This window comes from Rattus rattus, chromosome 1 (genome assembly GCF_011064425.1).
Source record: "Rattus rattus isolate New Zealand chromosome 1, Rrattus_CSIRO_v1, whole genome shotgun sequence".
Classification (NCBI taxonomy): Eukaryota; Metazoa; Chordata; class Mammalia; order Rodentia; family Muridae; genus Rattus; species Rattus rattus.
In genome coordinates, this window is record NC_046154.1 from 206,204,789 (window position 1) to 206,223,952 (window position 19,164).

General features: G+C 47.4%; 2 protein-coding genes across 2 annotated transcripts; both read left to right on the top strand.

Annotated features, from left to right (window-relative positions):
* Positions 1 to 2,714: 2,714 nt before the first annotated feature.
* On the top strand, positions 2,715 to 5,652 carry LOC116910272 (retinol dehydrogenase 7-like). The gene is made up of 3 exons (XM_032914153.1): positions 2,715 to 3,141; positions 3,315 to 3,321; positions 5,319 to 5,652. Exons 1-3 carry the CDS (start codon positions 2,829 to 2,831, stop codon positions 5,581 to 5,583), a joined length of 585 nt encoding a protein of 194 aa, XP_032770044.1. The 5' UTR covers positions 2,715 to 2,828; the 3' UTR covers positions 5,584 to 5,652.
* Positions 5,653 to 10,041: 4,389 nt separating this feature from the next.
* Positions 10,042 to 17,367, top strand: LOC116910283 (retinol dehydrogenase 16). Its single transcript, XM_032914158.1, has 4 exons — positions 10,042 to 10,354; positions 14,194 to 14,452; positions 15,976 to 16,139; positions 16,601 to 17,367. The coding sequence occupies exons 1-4, from the start codon at positions 10,042 to 10,044 to the stop codon at positions 16,816 to 16,818; spliced, it is 954 nt and encodes a 317-aa protein (XP_032770049.1). The 3' UTR covers positions 16,819 to 17,367.
* The last annotated feature ends 1,797 nt before the right edge of the window (positions 17,368 to 19,164 follow it).

Below are 19,164 nucleotides of genomic sequence, written 5' to 3' on the forward strand. Positions count from 1 at the left end.
TAGATGGATAATGTAGCTCTTGAGGGATAGAAACTGATTTGAACTGCTATGTGTAGCCCAGACCTTTGCCAGTCTTGGAGAATGAGGAATCCCGGCCATGGGGAAGCATACCCCCATAACTGAGAGAATGGACATCTCGGGGAGGGCCTCGAGTCCAGGTGACAGATTCCAAGCTAAGACCTGTGTCAAGACAGAAGAGCTTGAGACAATCAGTTGAGGGGCATGGCTCTTCCCAGACACTGGTTTCTTGTCTTAGACAAACAAGATTTAGTTTTCTCTATGTGTATGTGTGTATACCGTGTGGGTTCCCAAACAGGCTAGAAGAAGGTATTGCAGGGGCTACAAGCCACCCAAGATGGGCACTGTCAACTGAATTGATGTCCTCTGAAAGAGCAGCAAGTGCTCTTAATGACCGAGTCATCCCTCTAGCCCCAGACATTGGTTTCCCGCCCCTCAGCAAAATCCTCATCTTCCCCTAATTAAAGGACGCAACGTTTGGTAAACATGAGCAGTAGAGATGACAGAGTCATGAACTCCTGGCTTCTGTCTCTGCCCTGGCCCCTCTTTGTTCTGTCTCCTGTGCGATGTGGCATTCTGTTCCCCGTCCCAGAACTCTCCATGGACAATCCTATGGGATACAAACTCTGACCCTGTCTCACGTCTCCTGAGGGGAAATGCCTTCCTAAGTGTCCTGCCAGGATATACACGCCAACTTTCCAGTTCCTGGCGCGTGGCTGAAGCTCTCTTCAACTGCGGCTTTCCATTTTTAGAGTGTCTGAGGAATCTAGGTATGAGCGCAAGAAAGTCCCAGAGCAGTAAGGAAGAGGACAATGATGGCTCCCAAACAGAGGCTGTGGAACAACCAAGCCTTAGTCCATGAGGACCAGCTCCCAGGTGCTACGAAGGCTAAGAAGGAAAGGCAGATGAGTCGGGTGTGTATTAGCTCCTTCTGTGATACTGTGATGAGGGTTTATCTTGGAGCTCAGTTGGTGTGGGAAGCCACAGCAGAACCACCGTCCCTGTCCTTGTGGGATACCCGGAAGCAGAGGGACTAGGTCCAGAATCAAGGGTGGGGGTTATAACCTACAAATGCCACCAACCTAGTGACCATCTTTCCCCTGCCAGGTAAACCTCTCCTAAAGGTTCCTCAGATTCCTCAGCCAGTACCAATGACCGAGGGAGCAGTATTTAAAACAAGAGCCCGGATGGAGACATCGCAGATTCAAACCATAAGAGTGAGTTTTAGGGTAGGAGATTGTGCTAGTTAAACTCTATCGATAGCACGGCAGGCCTTAGATTCGCTGATAGGATAAACTTCACAGTGTCCGTGAGGTCATTTCAAGAGAGTGGCAGCACCACCCTGTAAGTGGAGTCCAACCAAATACAAAATGAGCGTTCATTCCTCTCTGCTCCCTGCAGAAGTGACATGCCCAGCCATATCCTGCTCTTGCTGTCATGTTGGACGGTATCCTCAGAGTGTAAGCTTAAATAAGCCATCCTTAAAACTACAAGAACAGTTGGATCCCTGCAGATTTTGTGTCAGAAAGAGGGTTGGTACGGAAGTGTCTTCATTCTACCTGAGAGGCACCTGAAACCAGAACCAGCACCAGACAGGTTCCTGGTGCAGCAATCTATGGCAAAACTGAACTTAGTGCTTCAGGGGTTTCCTCTGGGAAACCACATGGGATAATTGGCTCATGTTAATCTGAAGTAATAATGGTTCTTAGATCTCAATATGGCTCAGTCATGTCAAGCTAAACCCACACAGACAGGGGAGGGCTCATACAAGTCATTCTCTCCTTGGCTAGTAGTTCTGGGAGTTTCATCCATGGGCATTTCCAGACCCCATCTCCTTCCCTTCCTGTTTTATGTCCCGTGTAGTTCTTTGCCAACTTGACACAAGCTAGAGTTATCTGGGTGGAGGAACCACACCTGAGAAAATGCTACCGTCAGATTGTCTGTAGGGCACTTTCTTGACTAGTGATTGAAATGGGAGGGCCCTGCCCTCTGCAGGTGGTACCACCCATGGCTGGGCACCCACAGTGAGGAAGGCTGTGCAAGCTACGGGAAGCAAGCCTCGGCCTCTGCTTCAGTGTCTGCCTCCAGGTTCCTTCATGGCAGACCGTAAACTGTGACTTTAATAACCCCTTTCCTCCACAGGTTGCTTGGCCATAGTGTTCATCAAAGCAATGGGAAGCAAAGTGGGACGGTTTGTCTTTGAGGTCAGATGTCACATTCAGTGACCTTCACTCCCCAACCCCAGAGAAGTATTACTCCAGGGAGACAACTGGTACCTTCTCCTGAGGCCTTTCCTGTGCTCCTGTAAGGGATGACAGAGATTTAGTCTGCTGAGGAAATGAGGATTGAAAAAAAGGATTTCGTTGTAAATTTGTCTAGAGTCCAAGGCTGCATTTGCAATAGTGTTCTACCCATGCTCAAATGAGTACACAGAGAGGCTGAGCCTGAACCTTGACTGACGTGGGCCATGAGTCATTAGGCTTAGATGGATCTTCTGTGCATAAGAGGGCAGAGAGGAGTGGACCAATTAGGGAGGTGCTTTTTAAGTAGGAGGTGCCCAAGGGCGTTTGCTTATCAGCACGGAAAATCAACCTGAGACTGCAGAAGTGGAGCAGGATTAAAAGACAAAAAAGAAAGGAAGAAAAGAAAGTTCTAGAGAAAGACAGTCATAGAGGAGCGACAGTCATACTTGCCAGAAGCCTGTAGGCTACGCTGCCTACCCATCTTTTGCATTCCTATTTCTTCCCTCTGAAGACAGGGCAGGCTCATTTTGACTCAGAGTCTGTCCCTCTGCTTGTCTTCTACAAGCCATGTGGCTCTACCTGCTGGCACTGGTGGGCCTGTGGAACCTCCTGCGCTTGTTGAGGGAGAGGAAGGTGGTGAGCCATCTCCAAGACAAGTATGTCTTCATCACGGGCTGTGACTCGGGCTTTGGGAACCTGCTGGCCAGACAGCTGGACAGGAGAGGCATGAGGGTGCTGGCTGCATGTCTGACTGAGAAGGGAGCCGAGCAGCTGAGGAGCAAGACATCGGACAGGCTGGAGACAGTGATCCTTGATGTCACCAAGACAGAGAGTATTGTGGCAGCCACTCAGTGGGTGAAGGAGCAAGTTGGGAACAGAGGTACCATTGAGATTCCTGTCTGTGTTGTTGGTTTGTCTCCCTGTTTGAAGGGCGTTTCCCCATCGTACTCCTTGCCCGGATCCCTAATGGGGTCTGGGGGGCCTGAAGTAGTAACCCAGCACATCACCTGAGCACGCTCTCTTGTCCCCAGCCCCTACCTCCTGTCTCCCAAGTGCTCTGGTCTCGGTAGGAAGGTGCCCTGATGAGGACTCACCCTCTCACATCCCTGTCTGCGCCCTGTTATCTTTTCTATGCAGAAAATCTAGATTGCTGGATGCTGAGTGCCAGGTTAGGGCAGGGTACCTTCTGAAGCAGAGGATGGGACTCAGCTGTGGACTGTGTGTGCAGGATACCTGGAGCCAGCCTGGGGTGGTTCTCCTGAGTCAACAGCATACCTGCTCTTACCAGTCAGCTCGTCCTCTGTGAAGGAGACATGATTGTTCTGGGTACACAGCAGGTCAGACCAGCTTAAAGACTGACTTGGGAGACTAAATTCTAGGAAGGGGGTTGCTCTTCTCTGAATAGTCTAGTAGTGGGGGAAGAAAGCGTGGTTTAAAGAAATCTAAGAATAAATTGAAAACATGGTCATTATTCCAAACACTGGGGAACAAACAGCAGTTAACCTGTAATTCACCACCCAGTGACAAAAACTAGTGACAGTTTAACCTGTATGCATTAAAAATGAATACATTCTTTTCACTCTAGAAAGATGAGGTGAGGAATTTTTACCACATCAATAAGATTTCTTTGAATGATGATATTCAATGACATAGAAAATCCTAACTTTTAGCAAATCTCCACTAATTTAACCGTGGAGTCAGAAGCCTTGATTGTTTATGTTTATTTTTGCTTGTTGTTGTTGTGGCTGTTGTTGTTTTTGTAAGATAGAGTTTCTCTGTATAGCCCAGGCTGTCCTGGAACTCACTATGTAGACCAGGCTGACCTCGAACTCCAATGTCTACCTGTCTCCGCCTGTGGAGTGCTGAAGGTATGTGCCACTACTGCTGGGCTTGAGACAGAATGTCGATACAGAGCTGGCCTTGGCCTCACGATCTTTCTGCCTCAGCCTCCCTGGTATGGGGATTGCAGGTATATGCCACCACCCCCAACTTGTTCCCTACATTTATGCTCATAAGCACTATTCTTGTAAGCAGTTTTACTAAGCCCATTTTAGGATACTAAGAGTAAAGCGTCTTGGTTAAACAGTTTGCATCTCTAGAAGGGTAAGGTATGATTTGGGCTGACAGGGCACGTGGCTTTTGGGCCAAGTTTTCAAAATTAGCAAACACCACAATTGCCTCAAGTCACCAAGTCCCCGGCTGATGCTGCACGGTGGTTAAAAGTGAGGAGGTGCTGTTGAGGACCACGGCACTTACAAGGTGAGGGTCTGTAGCTTTGTGACTAAACAGACACATGTCTGTGCCCCGTGGGTGACGAGGAAGGTGGGGCTGTGCTGTGCCCGCTCCTTCAGGTTAGCCTCATACTTTTAAACACCTCACAAAAGTTTCTCAGTGATGATGCAGGATGTGTCGAGGTGTGTGGGCCTGAAGAGGGGGCTGTCTATTTTTGTCTTGTGCCATTTTTTTAAACTTTTTTTTTTTTTTAAAGAAAAGATCTGCATCCTGTGGTTCACAGGTTTATCTAGGCTACTAGGCTCCTCGCTAGACCTCCCCGGTTCTGGGATTGAAAGCATCCCACCCTCTCATCTCTTAAGGTGGTTTGCAGGCTCAAGCTAGGTCCTTAGGCTCGGGAGGCAAGCATTATGCCCACTGATATAGCTTCAGACCCCTTCTCCTCAAGGCAGGCATGTGTGAAACTGCTCAGAGAACTCTGAAGATAAACGGAACGAATAAATCCCTGCACGAATGCGTCAATGTGCAAACCACACATGGTCTCCAGATGAGCAGGGGTGGCCATGTCTTCAACACCTGCTCTTAAACTTAGCAAGAAGGGGCTGCTTGTTGCTTTCCAGGTTCACAAAGTCTTAAAGCGTGGAGGTATCCATGCTGTGAGCCAGCAGTCCCTGGCATGAGTTCCCAGCCCTGTTGATTCCATGCTCTTATCACGGCGTCCGATTCTCCAGTAGACACTCATCACAGTGGTCTTACCTTGTCTCATGTGTATTTCATCCATAATTAAACCTGTGTTGTGTGACTCTCTTTTCCCACCGTCCCCAGGACTCTGGGCCTGGTCACCAATGCTGGCATCTCCATCCCCAGGGGTCCCAGTGAGTGGCTGAACAAACAGGACTTTGCAAGTGTGCTGGATGTGAACTTGTTGGGGGTGATCGAGGTGACTGTGAGCACGGTGCCCTCAGTGAGGAAGGCGAGGGGCCGTGTGGTCAACGTTGCCAGTGTCATGGACCAAGTCTCTTCCTTTGGTGGTGGTTACTGCATCTCCAAGTGTGGTGTAGAGGCCTTCTCAGACTCCCTCAGGTACTAGATAGGGAAGGGGTCCGTGAGGGGAGCTTTGATAGGGTTCTTGTTTAATCATAGTCTTTAAGTCCCCATCAGGGGGATGGAGAGATGGCTCACAGGTAAAGAGAATTGGCTGCTCTTCCAGAGGTCCTGAGTCCAAGTTCCAGGGGCCACATAGTGGCTCACAACCACTTATGATGAAATTTATCTTTAAAAATGAATGAATGAATGAATGAATGAGTGAATGAATAAATAAAAGAGCCTATCCCAGTTTGTGAACTCTCTTACCTTCCCCTTGTTGGAGGCAAGCGACCTGGGAAACACCTTCTCCTGTCTATGGTTGGGCCAGGACTGAGACAGGAGTTCAGTTATTCTTTTTGTTTATTTGTTTGTTTGTAAGACACACTCTCACTATGTAATTTTCCTGTGATGTTCCTCAACACTGATGATGATCCAAGAAATAGCTAAAGAATTCTGCCCAGGGGTTCAGAGACAAAAGTGCTGGCTGTTGTCTAGGCTCTGGGCACCGTGACCTACCATGAGGAGCCACACAAATGACGTTGGGACCAGCTTGTGCCAAGCACTGCCCTGTGTCCTCCTGTGCAGGAAATGTGCATGCTGTGGCTAGTTTGCACCCCTGTGCAGCATGGACGTGTCCCTGCTCTGAAATCACCTGCAACTGTGCTGTGGAGTTTGAGAGGAATCCCTAATAATGCTAGCACTCATGCCGTGAGGCCAGGTCGGTGGGCCCTGGGTGGGAGGTTCAATTCCTGGTGGGTAGAATCTACTACAGAATGGAGACACAAATTTTTTATTTATTTTGCAATCATGGTTTTTTTTGGGACTCTTTATTTTTAGAGCAAACTATGAGGTGATTTAAACTACACTTTGCTGATTAGTGAGATTTGGATCACAGGGGTGACGGGATGTCCTGAGAAGGATTGGTAAAGATCAGCAGGCTTGTCCTTGGCTGTCTCAACCCTTCCAGCCACGGAGGTGGGAACAAGTGCTGTCCATTCAAACCTTAACAACAACAAATAAGGCAGAAACTGTTCATGCAAGTCCATGAACAGAATTTACCTGTAGGCCTCAGTTTCACCACTCCCTTCCCTGCAGACCCACTACATGACCATCCCTTCCTGCAGATTCACTAAGTGACCACCCCTTTCTGCAGAACCACTACATGATCATAAGTTCCCTGTATACCCACTAAATGACCATCCCTTTCCTGCAGACTCACTAAGTGACAATGTCTTCCCTGAAGACCCACTAAAGACTATTCCTTCATATCATACACAGGAAGTGACAATCACAACAATGTCCTTTGACTGTCTGTCTGCCCTTGTCCCATGCCACTTCTCATGTCCCCTCCTTCTGTCCCACTGCCACACTCCTCCATCAGCATGTAGAGAGTGTCTTTTTCAATTCTGGTCTTTCCTTTTACGGACAACATTTTTGCAAAAGAGCAAGGGTCTGGAACTTGCTGTGGTCTCTGACATCTGGATGTGTCTGCTGCTAGGTCGATGAATCTCAAGAGTAGGCTGAGCAGAGAAAGCTTGTGTGGAAGAGACAGAGAGCCCTGGGCTCAGGACAGACTCGCCCCTGGGACAGACTTCCATAGAAGCCTGACCATTCCTCTCTCAGTAAAAAATGGAGGCTGAGGAGCCACAGGAAAACCTTATAAATAAACAATAATTTTTAGTTTAATGAAAATAGAAATTCCTCTACCCTATCATGTGCCTGGTCATTTATTTTTCCTATGTTATTAGAAGGTTTGTTTTAGGACCTTTGAGCACATTTGTGTGTTCTTGTATGCCACAGTGTGGGAGTACCCTCAGAGGTGAGAAGAAGAATGAGGGCCACTGGTACTGCGGTTAAAGAAGTGGGCAGCCGTACAATATGGGTGTCGGGAAATGAATTTGGGTTTTCCATAAGAGCAGGAAGTACTCTTAATGGATGACATGTTTCTCCAAAACCTGTATTTATATTTTAGTATTTATTTATTTATTTATTTATTTATTTATTTACTTATTTATTTATTTAGTGAGATGGCTCACTACATAACAAACTTACTGTGACCTCATCATCTCTAGCCCTACTAACTTCATCACTATACAAATCACACTGGAGTAAGCCAACAGCATCTCTGCATGTTGTAGCCTGTGAGGACGCTGCTCAGGAGGTTGGGCCCATCTCAGTCTTCTCTGAGCATCACAGGGGAAGGGGCAGCACCCAGGCCCGATCTACAGTCTAAGCAGGGCTCAAGAGCATCATGGTGAGACTGAACAACACGTACGCAGCAGGAAGTGCCCTGTAAAGTGGTCCAAGGCTGCATGACACATCCCCGGAGGAGCCTCCTTTGTTCCTCACCCAGCTTTCTTCACTGAGAGAAGCTACAGTGTACTCAGAGGGGACACAGAGGGACTCTGGCTGCCACAAGAGACAAGCTCACTCATACATGCATGAGAACTGCACTGCACACAGCCAAATTCCATGTCTCCAATCCTAGATCCTCAGCCATTAGAACCCAATAGTCTTTCATTTCCTCTTACCAGTTAAAACTGAGTAGGGGCTGTAGGTGGTCAAATCTAGAAACAGGCTTGACAGTGGGCCTGTTTCCAACCTTTGCAGCACTGACTCTAGGCTCTAACTATCTCATATTGCATGGGTTGGGTGGGGTGGACTATAATTTGGGAGGAAGTGCTTCCCACTGGGCTGAACTAGGCCCCTGATCCCAGTAGACGGCTCAGTTCCCATCTACCTCAGCAGATCAGAGCAGCCCAGAGATTAGAAGAGCTGCAGTGATGGACACTCACAGGGTCAAGCCTGGAATGGGACCAACCCACCCTCCCCAGTACAGGGAAGAGGAGCAGCTGGACACTGTCGTTTGGCTCCTGCTAGAATCTCAGGAGAGAAGGATGGACTGAGGGAAACTTCATGAATCAGGGAGGTGTCTCTGAGGCTTTCTCTGCAGCCCTGTGGCTCCTGTGACATCCACTTCCCTGTTCTGCCTGATTTTATCCAGAAATTGCCTGACCAGATAAATATCCTGTTGTGTTCAGAAGACCTTGATCCAACAAGAGTGCCCCATACAGTCAGGGTTGATATAGAAACAACTGTAGGAGAGAGGATTGGGAAATGACCACAGAACAATGGCTGTAGAGAACTCACTGTTGAAGGGATACAAGATCCAAGAGCAGCAATTTCTGCACATACTTTGGTCAAGAGAAGCCAGCCCTACATTTTGCAAGATGCAAGTCAGAGGTAGGATTTGGAGGCCCCGTTGGGTGCTAACGACCACATGAAGAATGTCCTAGTAGTTTCTGGAGCAGCAGGAGGAGTAGAGGCAGGAGGACAAGGAAGAGCAGCAGTAGACCCTAGAGGATCAGGCACAGCTGAGGAGAAAGAGCAGCACAAATGCAGAGCGGAGCCAGGGGTAAGCTACCTGCATGGAGGGAGAGTGGCCCAGCTCCAGACTCACAGGTCACTCCCCACTGACAACCAAGGCCCAGGCCTTAAGGCAGAGCTGTAACCTGTGCTGTATTGTGGCCCTTCCTGATAGAAACAGGGTTCCTGAGAGCACAACACAGTCTGATTCCCTACAGGTTGGGATAGAAAGCAGTGGAAGCGTCAGGTAAGGGAAATGTGACATCATTCCTGAAGGAAAGCACCAGGTTTATCCTGAGCAGACATTTCCCAGAGCTAGGAGGCAGATGCGAAGCTCCGCATAGTACTCTGGAAGTTCTGAGCAAGGCTTGTTGGGAAATTATGCAAGAATCCTGGCCCAGGTGAGTCAGGGGCAGTCATGGAAGACACAACTCAATAAATCTATGCTCTTGTTTGCTGGAATCCAGGCGGCTGAGAGAAGAGGTACTTGAGAGGATGAAGTCATTTCCTTCTACAAATCAACTCTGCCAGTCATGGTGTGTCTGGGGTCCCAGCCCCATCACGTTGTGTTCCTTTGAGGGCAGCCTTTCATGTTTGGGACTGGCCCTTCTATATACCGGGAGCTGCTATATTCAGAGGGTACAAGTTGTCCCTGTCCTGACATGTAAGTTGTCCCGAGTCCAAGTGCAGGCCACCAATAGTTTCTCATTATGTTCACAACGTCCTGGTTTGTGGCTTCAGAGCGGAAGATGCAGAGACACCAGGTGAGCCTTGGACTGCACCATGGGGCATGTGTAACGGAACATAGATTCCTACATGGGCACAGGAAGTAAAGAATATGAGATAGTAGATTTGTGTTATTGAACAGTGAGTGGTGCTTTCTTTGGCAGTGATATAGGGAGAGCGATAGGGCATGTTATTTCTGCAATTCAAACGCAGGTCAAAGACCAGAGAAGTGAGGCATTAGTAATTATTAGGATAGCACAGGAATGCACATCAGAAGGCTGGAGTCCCTGAAGCCTACACCATCCTGCGTGAGCAGATGCCTGTCTCATTTTGACTCAGAGTCTGTCCCTCTGCTTGTCTTCTACAAGCCATGTGGCTCTACCTGGTGGCACTGGTAGGCCTGTGGAACCTCCTGCGCTTGTTGAGGGAGAGGAAGGTGGTGAGCCATCTCCAAGACAAGTATGTCTTCATCACGGGCTGTGACTCGGGCTTTGGGAACCTTCTGGCCAGACAGCTGGACAGGAGAGGCATGAGGGTGCTGGCTGCATGTCTGACTGAGAAGGGAGCCGAGCAGCTGAGGAGCAAGACATCGGACAGGCTGGAGACAGTGATCCTTGATGTCACCAAGACAGAGAGTATTGTGGCAGCCACTCAGTGGGTGAAGGAGCGAGTTGGGAACAGAGGTACCATAGAGATTCCTGTTTGCGTTGTTGGTTTTCTGTGTGTGTGTGTGTGTGTGTGTGAAGGGAAGGCCTGTGTAGTCCTGAAAAGATCCTGATGGGGGTCTGGGTGGAGTTGGAGTAACTGCAGACTGTGCCCGTCTCCAGCATGTCATTTTGTCCTCTTACTTCTACACTGGATTCTCCAAGCTCTGCATTCCTGGTCTGCTGATGCCTCGGGAAGATGTCATGAGCAACTCTTCCCTGTCCTCTTTGTCTTCCTATGCAGAAAGACTGGGCTGTTGGCTGCTGAGTCCTAGGTTAGAGACAGTGAGGAGGAAGGAGAGCCCTGGGGTCCTGGAGTCTACCCTCTGTGTGAAGGTCATGTGCCAGAGTGCATCTGCTTTCTCAGTCCTGGAACATGTTCTTATGTATGACCTGTGCACCTTTACAGGGACAGCCACCACCATTGCCCTGCCTAAACCAATGTCACGGAATGCCTCAGGACAGTAAAAGCTAGGCATTGTCTCTCTCTCTCTCTCTCTCTCTCTCTCTCTCTCTCTCTCTCTCACACACACACACACACACACACACACACACACACACACACACACACACATACACACACACACAGCCATCCCTTTCTCCCTGTCTCTCCCTCTCCTGCATTTGTTTTATTATTTAAAAATAAATGTATGTAAATATAAAACAAAACCAGTTATCCTTCTAAACTCTAGACTATCAAACTTCAATTAACATACCATTTAGTATACAGTGGATAGAACTAGTAATCCCTTGTCCTGTGTGTTTAATGTGCCTTTTTTCCACTTTGAAAAGGTGAGCAATGTTACCACTAAAAGTACTTTTATTACAGCAATAGTATTGAATGAATTAAAATTAACTTGACCCTCAACCAAGCCCCACCAATGTTAGCATGCTTTGGCATTGGGTATTGTTTGGTCTCTTTGTGTTCTTTTGGCCTGTGCTTTTGAGGCAGGGTCTTGATCTGGAGCTGATCACCATCTGATGACCAACTACTCCCCATGTCACAATCACCCAAGTTCATATCTCTCTCTCTCTCTCTCTCTCTCTCTCTCTCTCTCTCTCTCTCTCTCAAGAATAAAACCCCCCAAGGAAAAACTACTCACAGAAATAAACAATAAAGGAAACAAACAAACAAACAAACAAACAACAAACAAGCAAAGAAGTTAGCACAAAACAAGGTGAAAAAATATGTAGGCTCCTTTTTCTGCCAAAATTTCTGAGAGTTTATTTTGTGGAGATATAACCAATCTTGGGTGTAAGGTTCTGTGTGTGCCCTTTTAATAAGTAAATGACAGTTTGCTTCTTACCCAGCTGGTTCTCAAATAACTCAGACTGGACTATGTTACTTATTTAACCTGCTTAAAGGGCAGAATTACTGAGCAATATTACTCTATTTCAATCCTCTAAACTAATCTGCCACTTCCCAGCCTAATTCGGGAAGATGATTGTGGTTTCAGGATTTCTCTGTCCAGGTGTTTTCTTGTGGTGTCTCCTAGACTCTCTGTAGGACACTAATCCACTTTTCCTCTTCCCCAGCTCCTTTCCCTGGCTGGGAGAAGTCCAGCAATGTGCTCTCCCTGCTCAGTCATTGGTTGTTAAGGTCTCTATTGACTCTTCAGGGAACAATTGGAAAGGTGGTGTTTACACAAGACTGCACCCAGATATTCTATGACTAAGGATTGCAACCAAGTTAGTGAACAGAGAAACCAGCATTTGAATCTTCACACAGTACACAATAAAAAGTCTACAAGGCACCATTGACCCTACAGTACAGAAGCCTGTTCTTCCCTTAGACAGCAGGTATCAATTACAAATAGCTCCTTGCTTAGAGGTTAGACCATGTGTCCCCCTTCCCTCGTCAGTGCTGGTCACTGTCTCCTTGAGCCTGTGCAGGTCTTCCATGAGCTGCCACAGTGTCTGTGAGTTCATATGAGCCGCAGTCCTGTGTGTCTGGAAGTCTCCTTGGAGTCACCCATCACGTGTGGCTCTTAATGTTTCTGCCTCCTCATCCTCATAGGTCTCTGAGCCTCTAGGGGAGGGCCGTGATGAAGACATCCCTTTTAGGACTGAGTGTGCCAGAGTCTTTCACTCTCTGCTCATTGGGCACTTGTGTGTCTCTGTGTCAGTTCTTGTCTATGGCAAGACACAGTTTTCCTGATGTAGGTTGACCAAGGCTCCAGACTTTAAGTGCAGTTAGTAATGTGCATCAAGAATCTTATTGCTGTGTGTTCCCTTTGCAGAATAATAATGTTCAGTTTTCTAATCTTCACACATGACATTTCTAGTCTCAGGTTCATGGAACACGTTAGTAGTGTCATTATGGGTTCCATCTCAAAGGGCAGACTTTAAATCTAATGAACAGTGTTTAGTTACCCCATAACATTGGTGCCTATATTGCACCGTATATCTTAAGGGCAGGTCAGTGTGGTAGATCTCAGGGATTCTGGTTGGGTAATAGTAATGACTGCCTTTGTCCTCTGGGAGTGTACAGAGTATCTGCTTGCTCCTGAAGGCTAATCAGTGGCAGTGAAGGTTTTAGTTGGGCAGCAGCTGCCTCCTCTCAGTTTGATGACATCAGACAGTATGGCCTCCAACTCTTGTCTTAGTTAGGGTTTGACTGATGTGAACAGACACCTCTTAGAAGAACAACATTCACTCAGGACTGGTTTACAGGTTCAGACGTTCATTCCTTTGTCAAGGTGGCAGCATCCAAGCAGGTATGATATAGGAGGAACTGAGAGTTTGACATGCTTTTCAAAGGAAAAACCAAAGAAGACTGACTTCTAGGGAGCTAGCATAAGGTCTTAAACCCTATATACACAGTGACACACTTTCTCCAAAAAGTTCACACCTAGGGCAGCAAGGCTGTACTTCCCAATCCTGCCACTTATGGGTAAAACATATTCAAAGGCATATTCCCCGGCCTCCATAGGCTTGTTCAAACACATGCGTCTATCGTGCCCATATCTAAACATAGCATAATGCAAAATACTTTTAATCCAACTTCAACAGTCCCCATAGTCTGTAACGGTCTCCATACTGTTAAAAGTCTCTTGTGAGATTCAGGCTGTCTCTTAAGTGTAGTCCTCCAAGCTGTATAGGAAAACAGTTGGGCACCTCCAAAGTCTGTATCTCCACGTCTGATATCAAAGCCACTGTCAGATCTCCAATTCTTCATCTTGGTGACTGCAACAGACTTCTTTCTCAGGGCTGGTTACACTCTATGTTAGGAGCATTCCTCAGCAGATATCCTATGCCTCTGGCATCTCGAACATCTTGCGGTCCCCAAGGCAACTTCAACATTATAGCATTTTATTCCAATGTGTTTGATCTGCACATGATCATCTTGGTTCTTGTGAAGGATTTGGGCTACATCTGAAGATCTGTTCTCTGTAGAATTCTAGGCTCTAGTTGAAAGCCTATGACTTCCATTTCCCTCAAACAATCATATGAAGTAAAAGAGTAAAATTTCCTGCAAGGGTGGCATAAACATGTAAAACACAATCACACCTTCATGGTTTCCAGATTAAGAAAAGGTCACCATGTTTCCACCATCTGTTCTTAAACATAGTAAGTAAGAAGGGACTGCTGGCTGATTCCCAGGTACAGGGGTGAGCTGAGAAGACTTGAAGCATGGAGGTATCCATGCTGTGAGCCAGCAGTCTCTGGCATGAGTTCCCTGCCCTGTTGATACCAAGCTCTTATCATGGAATCCTACTCTCCAGTGAACATGTGTCACAGTGGTCTTACCTTTTCAAATGTGCATTTCATCCATAATTAAAACTGTGTTGTGTGACTCTTTCTTTTATTGTTCCCAGGTCTCTGGGGCCTGGTCAACAATGCTGGCATCTCCGGCCACCTGGGTCCCAATGAGTGGCTGAACAAACAGAACATTGCAAGTGTGCTGGATGTGAACCTGTTGGGCATGATCGAGGTGACTCTGAGCACGGTGCCCTTAGTGAGGAAGGCGAGGGGCCGTGTGGTCAACGTTGCCAGCATCGCAGGCCGACTGTCTTTTTTTGGTGGTGGTTACTGCATCTCCAAGTATGGTGTAGAGGCCTTCTCAGAATCCCTCAGGTACTGGAAGGAGAGGGGTTCTTGAGGGGGTCTTTGGGAGGGTTTTTATTTAATCACATTCTTTAAGTCCCCATCAGGGCGATGAAACTCAGACTTTGATCTCTTCCCCCTTCCCCTCACTGAATCACTCACTGAGCAGCACATATCCAAGTCTCTAGAAGAGGGCATGACTGAGACGTTAGTTGAGTTTGTTATTTCCTGTTACAGAGTCGTGCAGGCACTGGTGGACTTTACTGGGCTAGGACTGGAACTGTGATTCTTTTGGGTGAAGAATCCAGACCCATGACTGTTATATGCTAAGGATGTTTGTGAATTGGGGTGAATATCTCTTTCAATTTCACAGATAGCTTTCAGGCCCCTGTAGGATCCATAATAAATACATTCTGGCATAACTTATGTGATTCTATCATGACTCAAAGAGTATGGGAAATGAGAGCTTGAGAGAGGAGACCGTGAGGAACTGTGACCTCCCTGTGGGAATGCCATGGGAAGTCAGCAGTTGTCAGGATTTCCAAAGGATTCCGCAACAGAATTAGACTGCATCGGAGTTAGGAGGAGATCCTCAAACCTGGAAACTGGATGTATAGGTGGATTCTCCTTGGATAATGACAGGACAGATGTGGAAGGAGGGTGGTCACTAGGTGGGAATGAGACTTATGGAAACTTGGAGAGCGCTCGATGCCATTTATTTTGTGCTGTTGGGAATGCAACAGTTTTCTCTTTGTTAAGGTTATACTGCTGTGAACAGTCACCATGCCCAAGGCAACTCTTATACTGACAACATTTAATTGGGGCTGGCTCACAGGTTCAGAGATTCAGTCCATTATCTTCAAGGTGGGAGCATGGCAGTGTCCAGATAGGCATGGTATAGGAAACATGGGAGTCTACATCTTCATCTGAAGGCTGCTGGGAGAATACTGGCTTCCAGGCAGCTAGGAAGAGGGTTTCCCACTCCATACTCACAGTGAAACACCTACTACAATAGGGCCACACCTAATAATGGCACTCCCTGGGCCAGCATATACAAACCATCACACCTTTCAAGAGTTGGAACCATTGGAAGGACTTGGGCCAGGGAAGTGGCAACTTCTGAATGTGAGGGAGTTGGATGCAGGGGGTTGCAATATGGAGACACCTGCAGGAAGAAGAAAGTATGGGGCGTGTCCTGAGAACTTTCTAGGACAGATATGGGGTCGATGGAGATACAAGTGAGGTGGAGGTGGCTTGGACAGGGACTAGGTCCTTTGTCTCTGCATTACATTGAGAAAGGCCTTATGCAATGCCATAGAGCAAAATGTTCAGTGCTAGAGCAGTGAGCTACACACACCAAACCCTTAGTGTGACATCCAACAGCACAGAGGTGATGCCTTAATCACGAGATTCTTCCCCATTTCCTGCAGATCCCAGACCCAATGGGAATGACCTTTCCTCATCACAGGTTCCTGTTGTCATGCTACTGTACTCTTGTTAAAGTGTTTTCTCTGAAAGACCCCTGAATTCCTTGACATCTGTCTGTCTTGCAGGAGAGAGCTCTCCTATTTTGGGATCAAGGTGGCTATTGTAGAGCCTGGCTTCTTCAGGACTGAGGTGACCAATGGTGTCACATTATCATCAAACTTCCAGATGCTGTGGGACCAGACCAGCTCAGAAGTCAGGGAAGTCTACGGCGAGAACTACCTGGCATCTTGTAAGTGAGCTGAGGACCAAAGTCAAGTCCAGTCCTGAACCCTTAACCTCTGCTCACTTAGCAGTTCCAATGTCATGCTGGTTTGGCCTCAGAGAACACATACTAAGACCAATTTCCTGGTGGCGGTGATCAATTTGTGTATGGGGTCAGGAAAGGTATTATTGGCTTTCAGAACATGCTGCTCTATCCTTGTGATCCTCTTATGACCATAGGTCTGTAAGTGAAGTCAGGGATGGGAGGAGGTATAAGACCAGCACTTTCGTGAGCTGAGATGTAGGTGACTGTGCACAATTCTTCCTTGGAGACTGTTTACAGTCCTTAGGCGGAACTGGGACAGAAAAGGCTTGGGTTTCTGAGGCATGGATTCTCCCACATAGAGAATAGAAATTCTCCTCTATGCTAGTTTGAGACAAGAGTGATGGGAGCTGTGTGACACCTGAATCATTCCTCATTCTGAATAGATCTGAAAATACTAAATGGATTGGACCAGAGGTGCAACAAAGACCTGTCTCTGGTGACCGACTGCATGGAGCACGCCCTGACTTCCTGTCACCCTCGCACCCGGTACTCAGCTGGTTGGGATGCCAAGTTCTTCTACCTCCCCATGAGCTACCTGCCCACCTTTCTTGTGGATGCCTTTTTCTACTGGACTTCTCCAAAGCCTGAGAAATCTCTCTGAAGTCTTTACCTATGTACATAACTGAGGAGATGTTGGTACAGTGTGAGGGAGGGGATCCTGAGGAGGAGGTCGGAGTGCCGAGGAGGGAGGGAGGTCATTCCTCTGGGGTTTAGTCCACACTCTTCATCTTGTTAATTTCCTGTGCTACTACTCAAGGCTGATGATGACCCAAGAAGTAGCCAAAGAATTCTGCCAAGAAGTTCAAATACAAAAGCACTGGCAGTTGCCCAGGCTCTGAGCACCATGACCTACCATGGCGATCCACACAAATGAGGAGTTTGAGACCAGCTTGTGCCAAACACTGCCCTGAGTCCTCCTGTGCAGGAAATGCACATGCCTTGGCTAGTTTGTACCCTATGCAGCATAGAAGTGTCCCTGCTCTGAAGTCACCTGTGACCCTGGTGTCAGGTTTGAGAAGAATCACTGATAATTCTAACACTCATGCTTGAAGGCCAGGTCAACAGCCCTGGGTGGGAGATTCGGTTCCTTGTGGTGAGAATATAGTACAGGATAGAGATATCAATTTTTTTTTAATTTACTTTGAAGTCATGGCTCTTCTTTTCTTTTTCGGACTCTTCCTTTTTAGAGCATAGCATGAGGTGACCTCTTGTTCCCTGTGATTTAAACAATGGCATTTCTGGTTAGTGAGGTTTAGATTGCAGGAGTAAGGGGAATGTCCTGAGAAGGGTGTGCATAGGCCAGCAGGAATTTCCTTGCCTGTCTCAGCCCTTCCAGCCACTGAGGTGGGAACAACTGCTGTCCATTCAAAACTTAACAACAACCCCTAAGGCAGAACAGCATGCATGCAAGTCCATGAACAGAACTTACCTGTTGGCTTCAGCTCCACCACTCCCTCCCTGTGAACTCACTAAGTGGCCACATCTTTCCTGCAGACTCACCAAAGTGATCATCTCTTTCTTACAGACTCACTAAGTGACCATCCCTTCCTGCAGACCCACGAAATGACCATCCCTCTGTAGACACCCCCTAGGCAACCAACCCTTCCCTCAGACTCACTAAGGGAATTTTGCTTGCTGAACCTCACTAAGTGACCATTCCTTACTGCACACTCAGAGGTAAGCATCCCTTCCTGCAGACACACTAAGTGATCATCCCTTTCTGCAGACTCATTAACTGACCATACCTATCCTGCAGAATCAGGAAGTTACCATCTCTCCTTGCAGATCCATTAAATTCTCTTCAATTCCCTGTAGATTTACTAAGTGACGACCCATTTCCTGCGCTCACTAAGTGACAATGCCTTCCCTGCAGACCCACTAATACACCATTCCTTTATATTCTACTCAGGAAGTGACCATGTCAACTGAGCCCTTCCGACTGACTGTCTGACTGTCCTTGTCAATTGCCACTCTCATGTCCCCTGCCTCCCTCACTGCCACACTCCTCCATCAGCATGTAGAGAGTGTCTTTTTCAACTCTGGTCTTTGCTTTTGTGGACAACATTTCTGCAAAAGAGCAAGGGTCTGGAACTTGCCATGGCCTCTGAGCCCTGGATGTGTGTGCTGCTAGGTCGATGAATCTCAAGGGTAGGCTGATTAGTGAAAGCCTCTGTGGAAGAGACAGAGAACCCTGGGCTCAGGACAGACTCACTCCTGGGACAGACTTCCATAGAAGCCTGACTATTCTCTCAGTAAAATATGTGGACCAAGTAGCCACAGGAGTAACTTAAATAGACAACAATTTTTAGTTTAATGAAAATAGATTTTCCTCTCCTCTATCATGTGCTCTGTCATTCATTTTACCTATGTTATTTTGAAAGGTTTGTTTTAGGACCTCTGTGCGTATGTGGCCTCTCGTATGCAGCCTGTATGTGAGCACCCTCAGAGGTGAGAAGAGCAATGGGGGCCACCAGGTACAGGAACCTTTCAGCCGTACAATGTGGGTGTCAGGAATTGAATTCCATTTCTCCATAAGAGAGATCATCCATCAAGCAGGAAGTGCTCTTGATGGATGATGTGTTTCTGCAAATGGGTATTTAGGTTTTATTTTATTTCAAGACGTCTCACTACATAGCAATTTTTCCATGATCTTATAATCTCTAGCCCTACTGTCATCTTCATCATTACACAAGCTACACTGAAGTATTCCCACAGCATCTCTGCATGTTGTAGCCCCTGAGGACGCTGGTCAGGAGCGTGGACACATCTCAGTCCTCTCTGGAGCATCACAGGGGAAGGGGCAGCATCCAGGCCAGATGTCTAGACCTGACTTGGTAGAGGCTCAAGAGCATCCATGATGAGCCTGAACAGTGTGTACAGAGCAGGAAGTGCCCTGTAAAGTGGTCCAAGGCTGCAGGCTACATCCTTGGTGGAGGCCTCTGTGGCA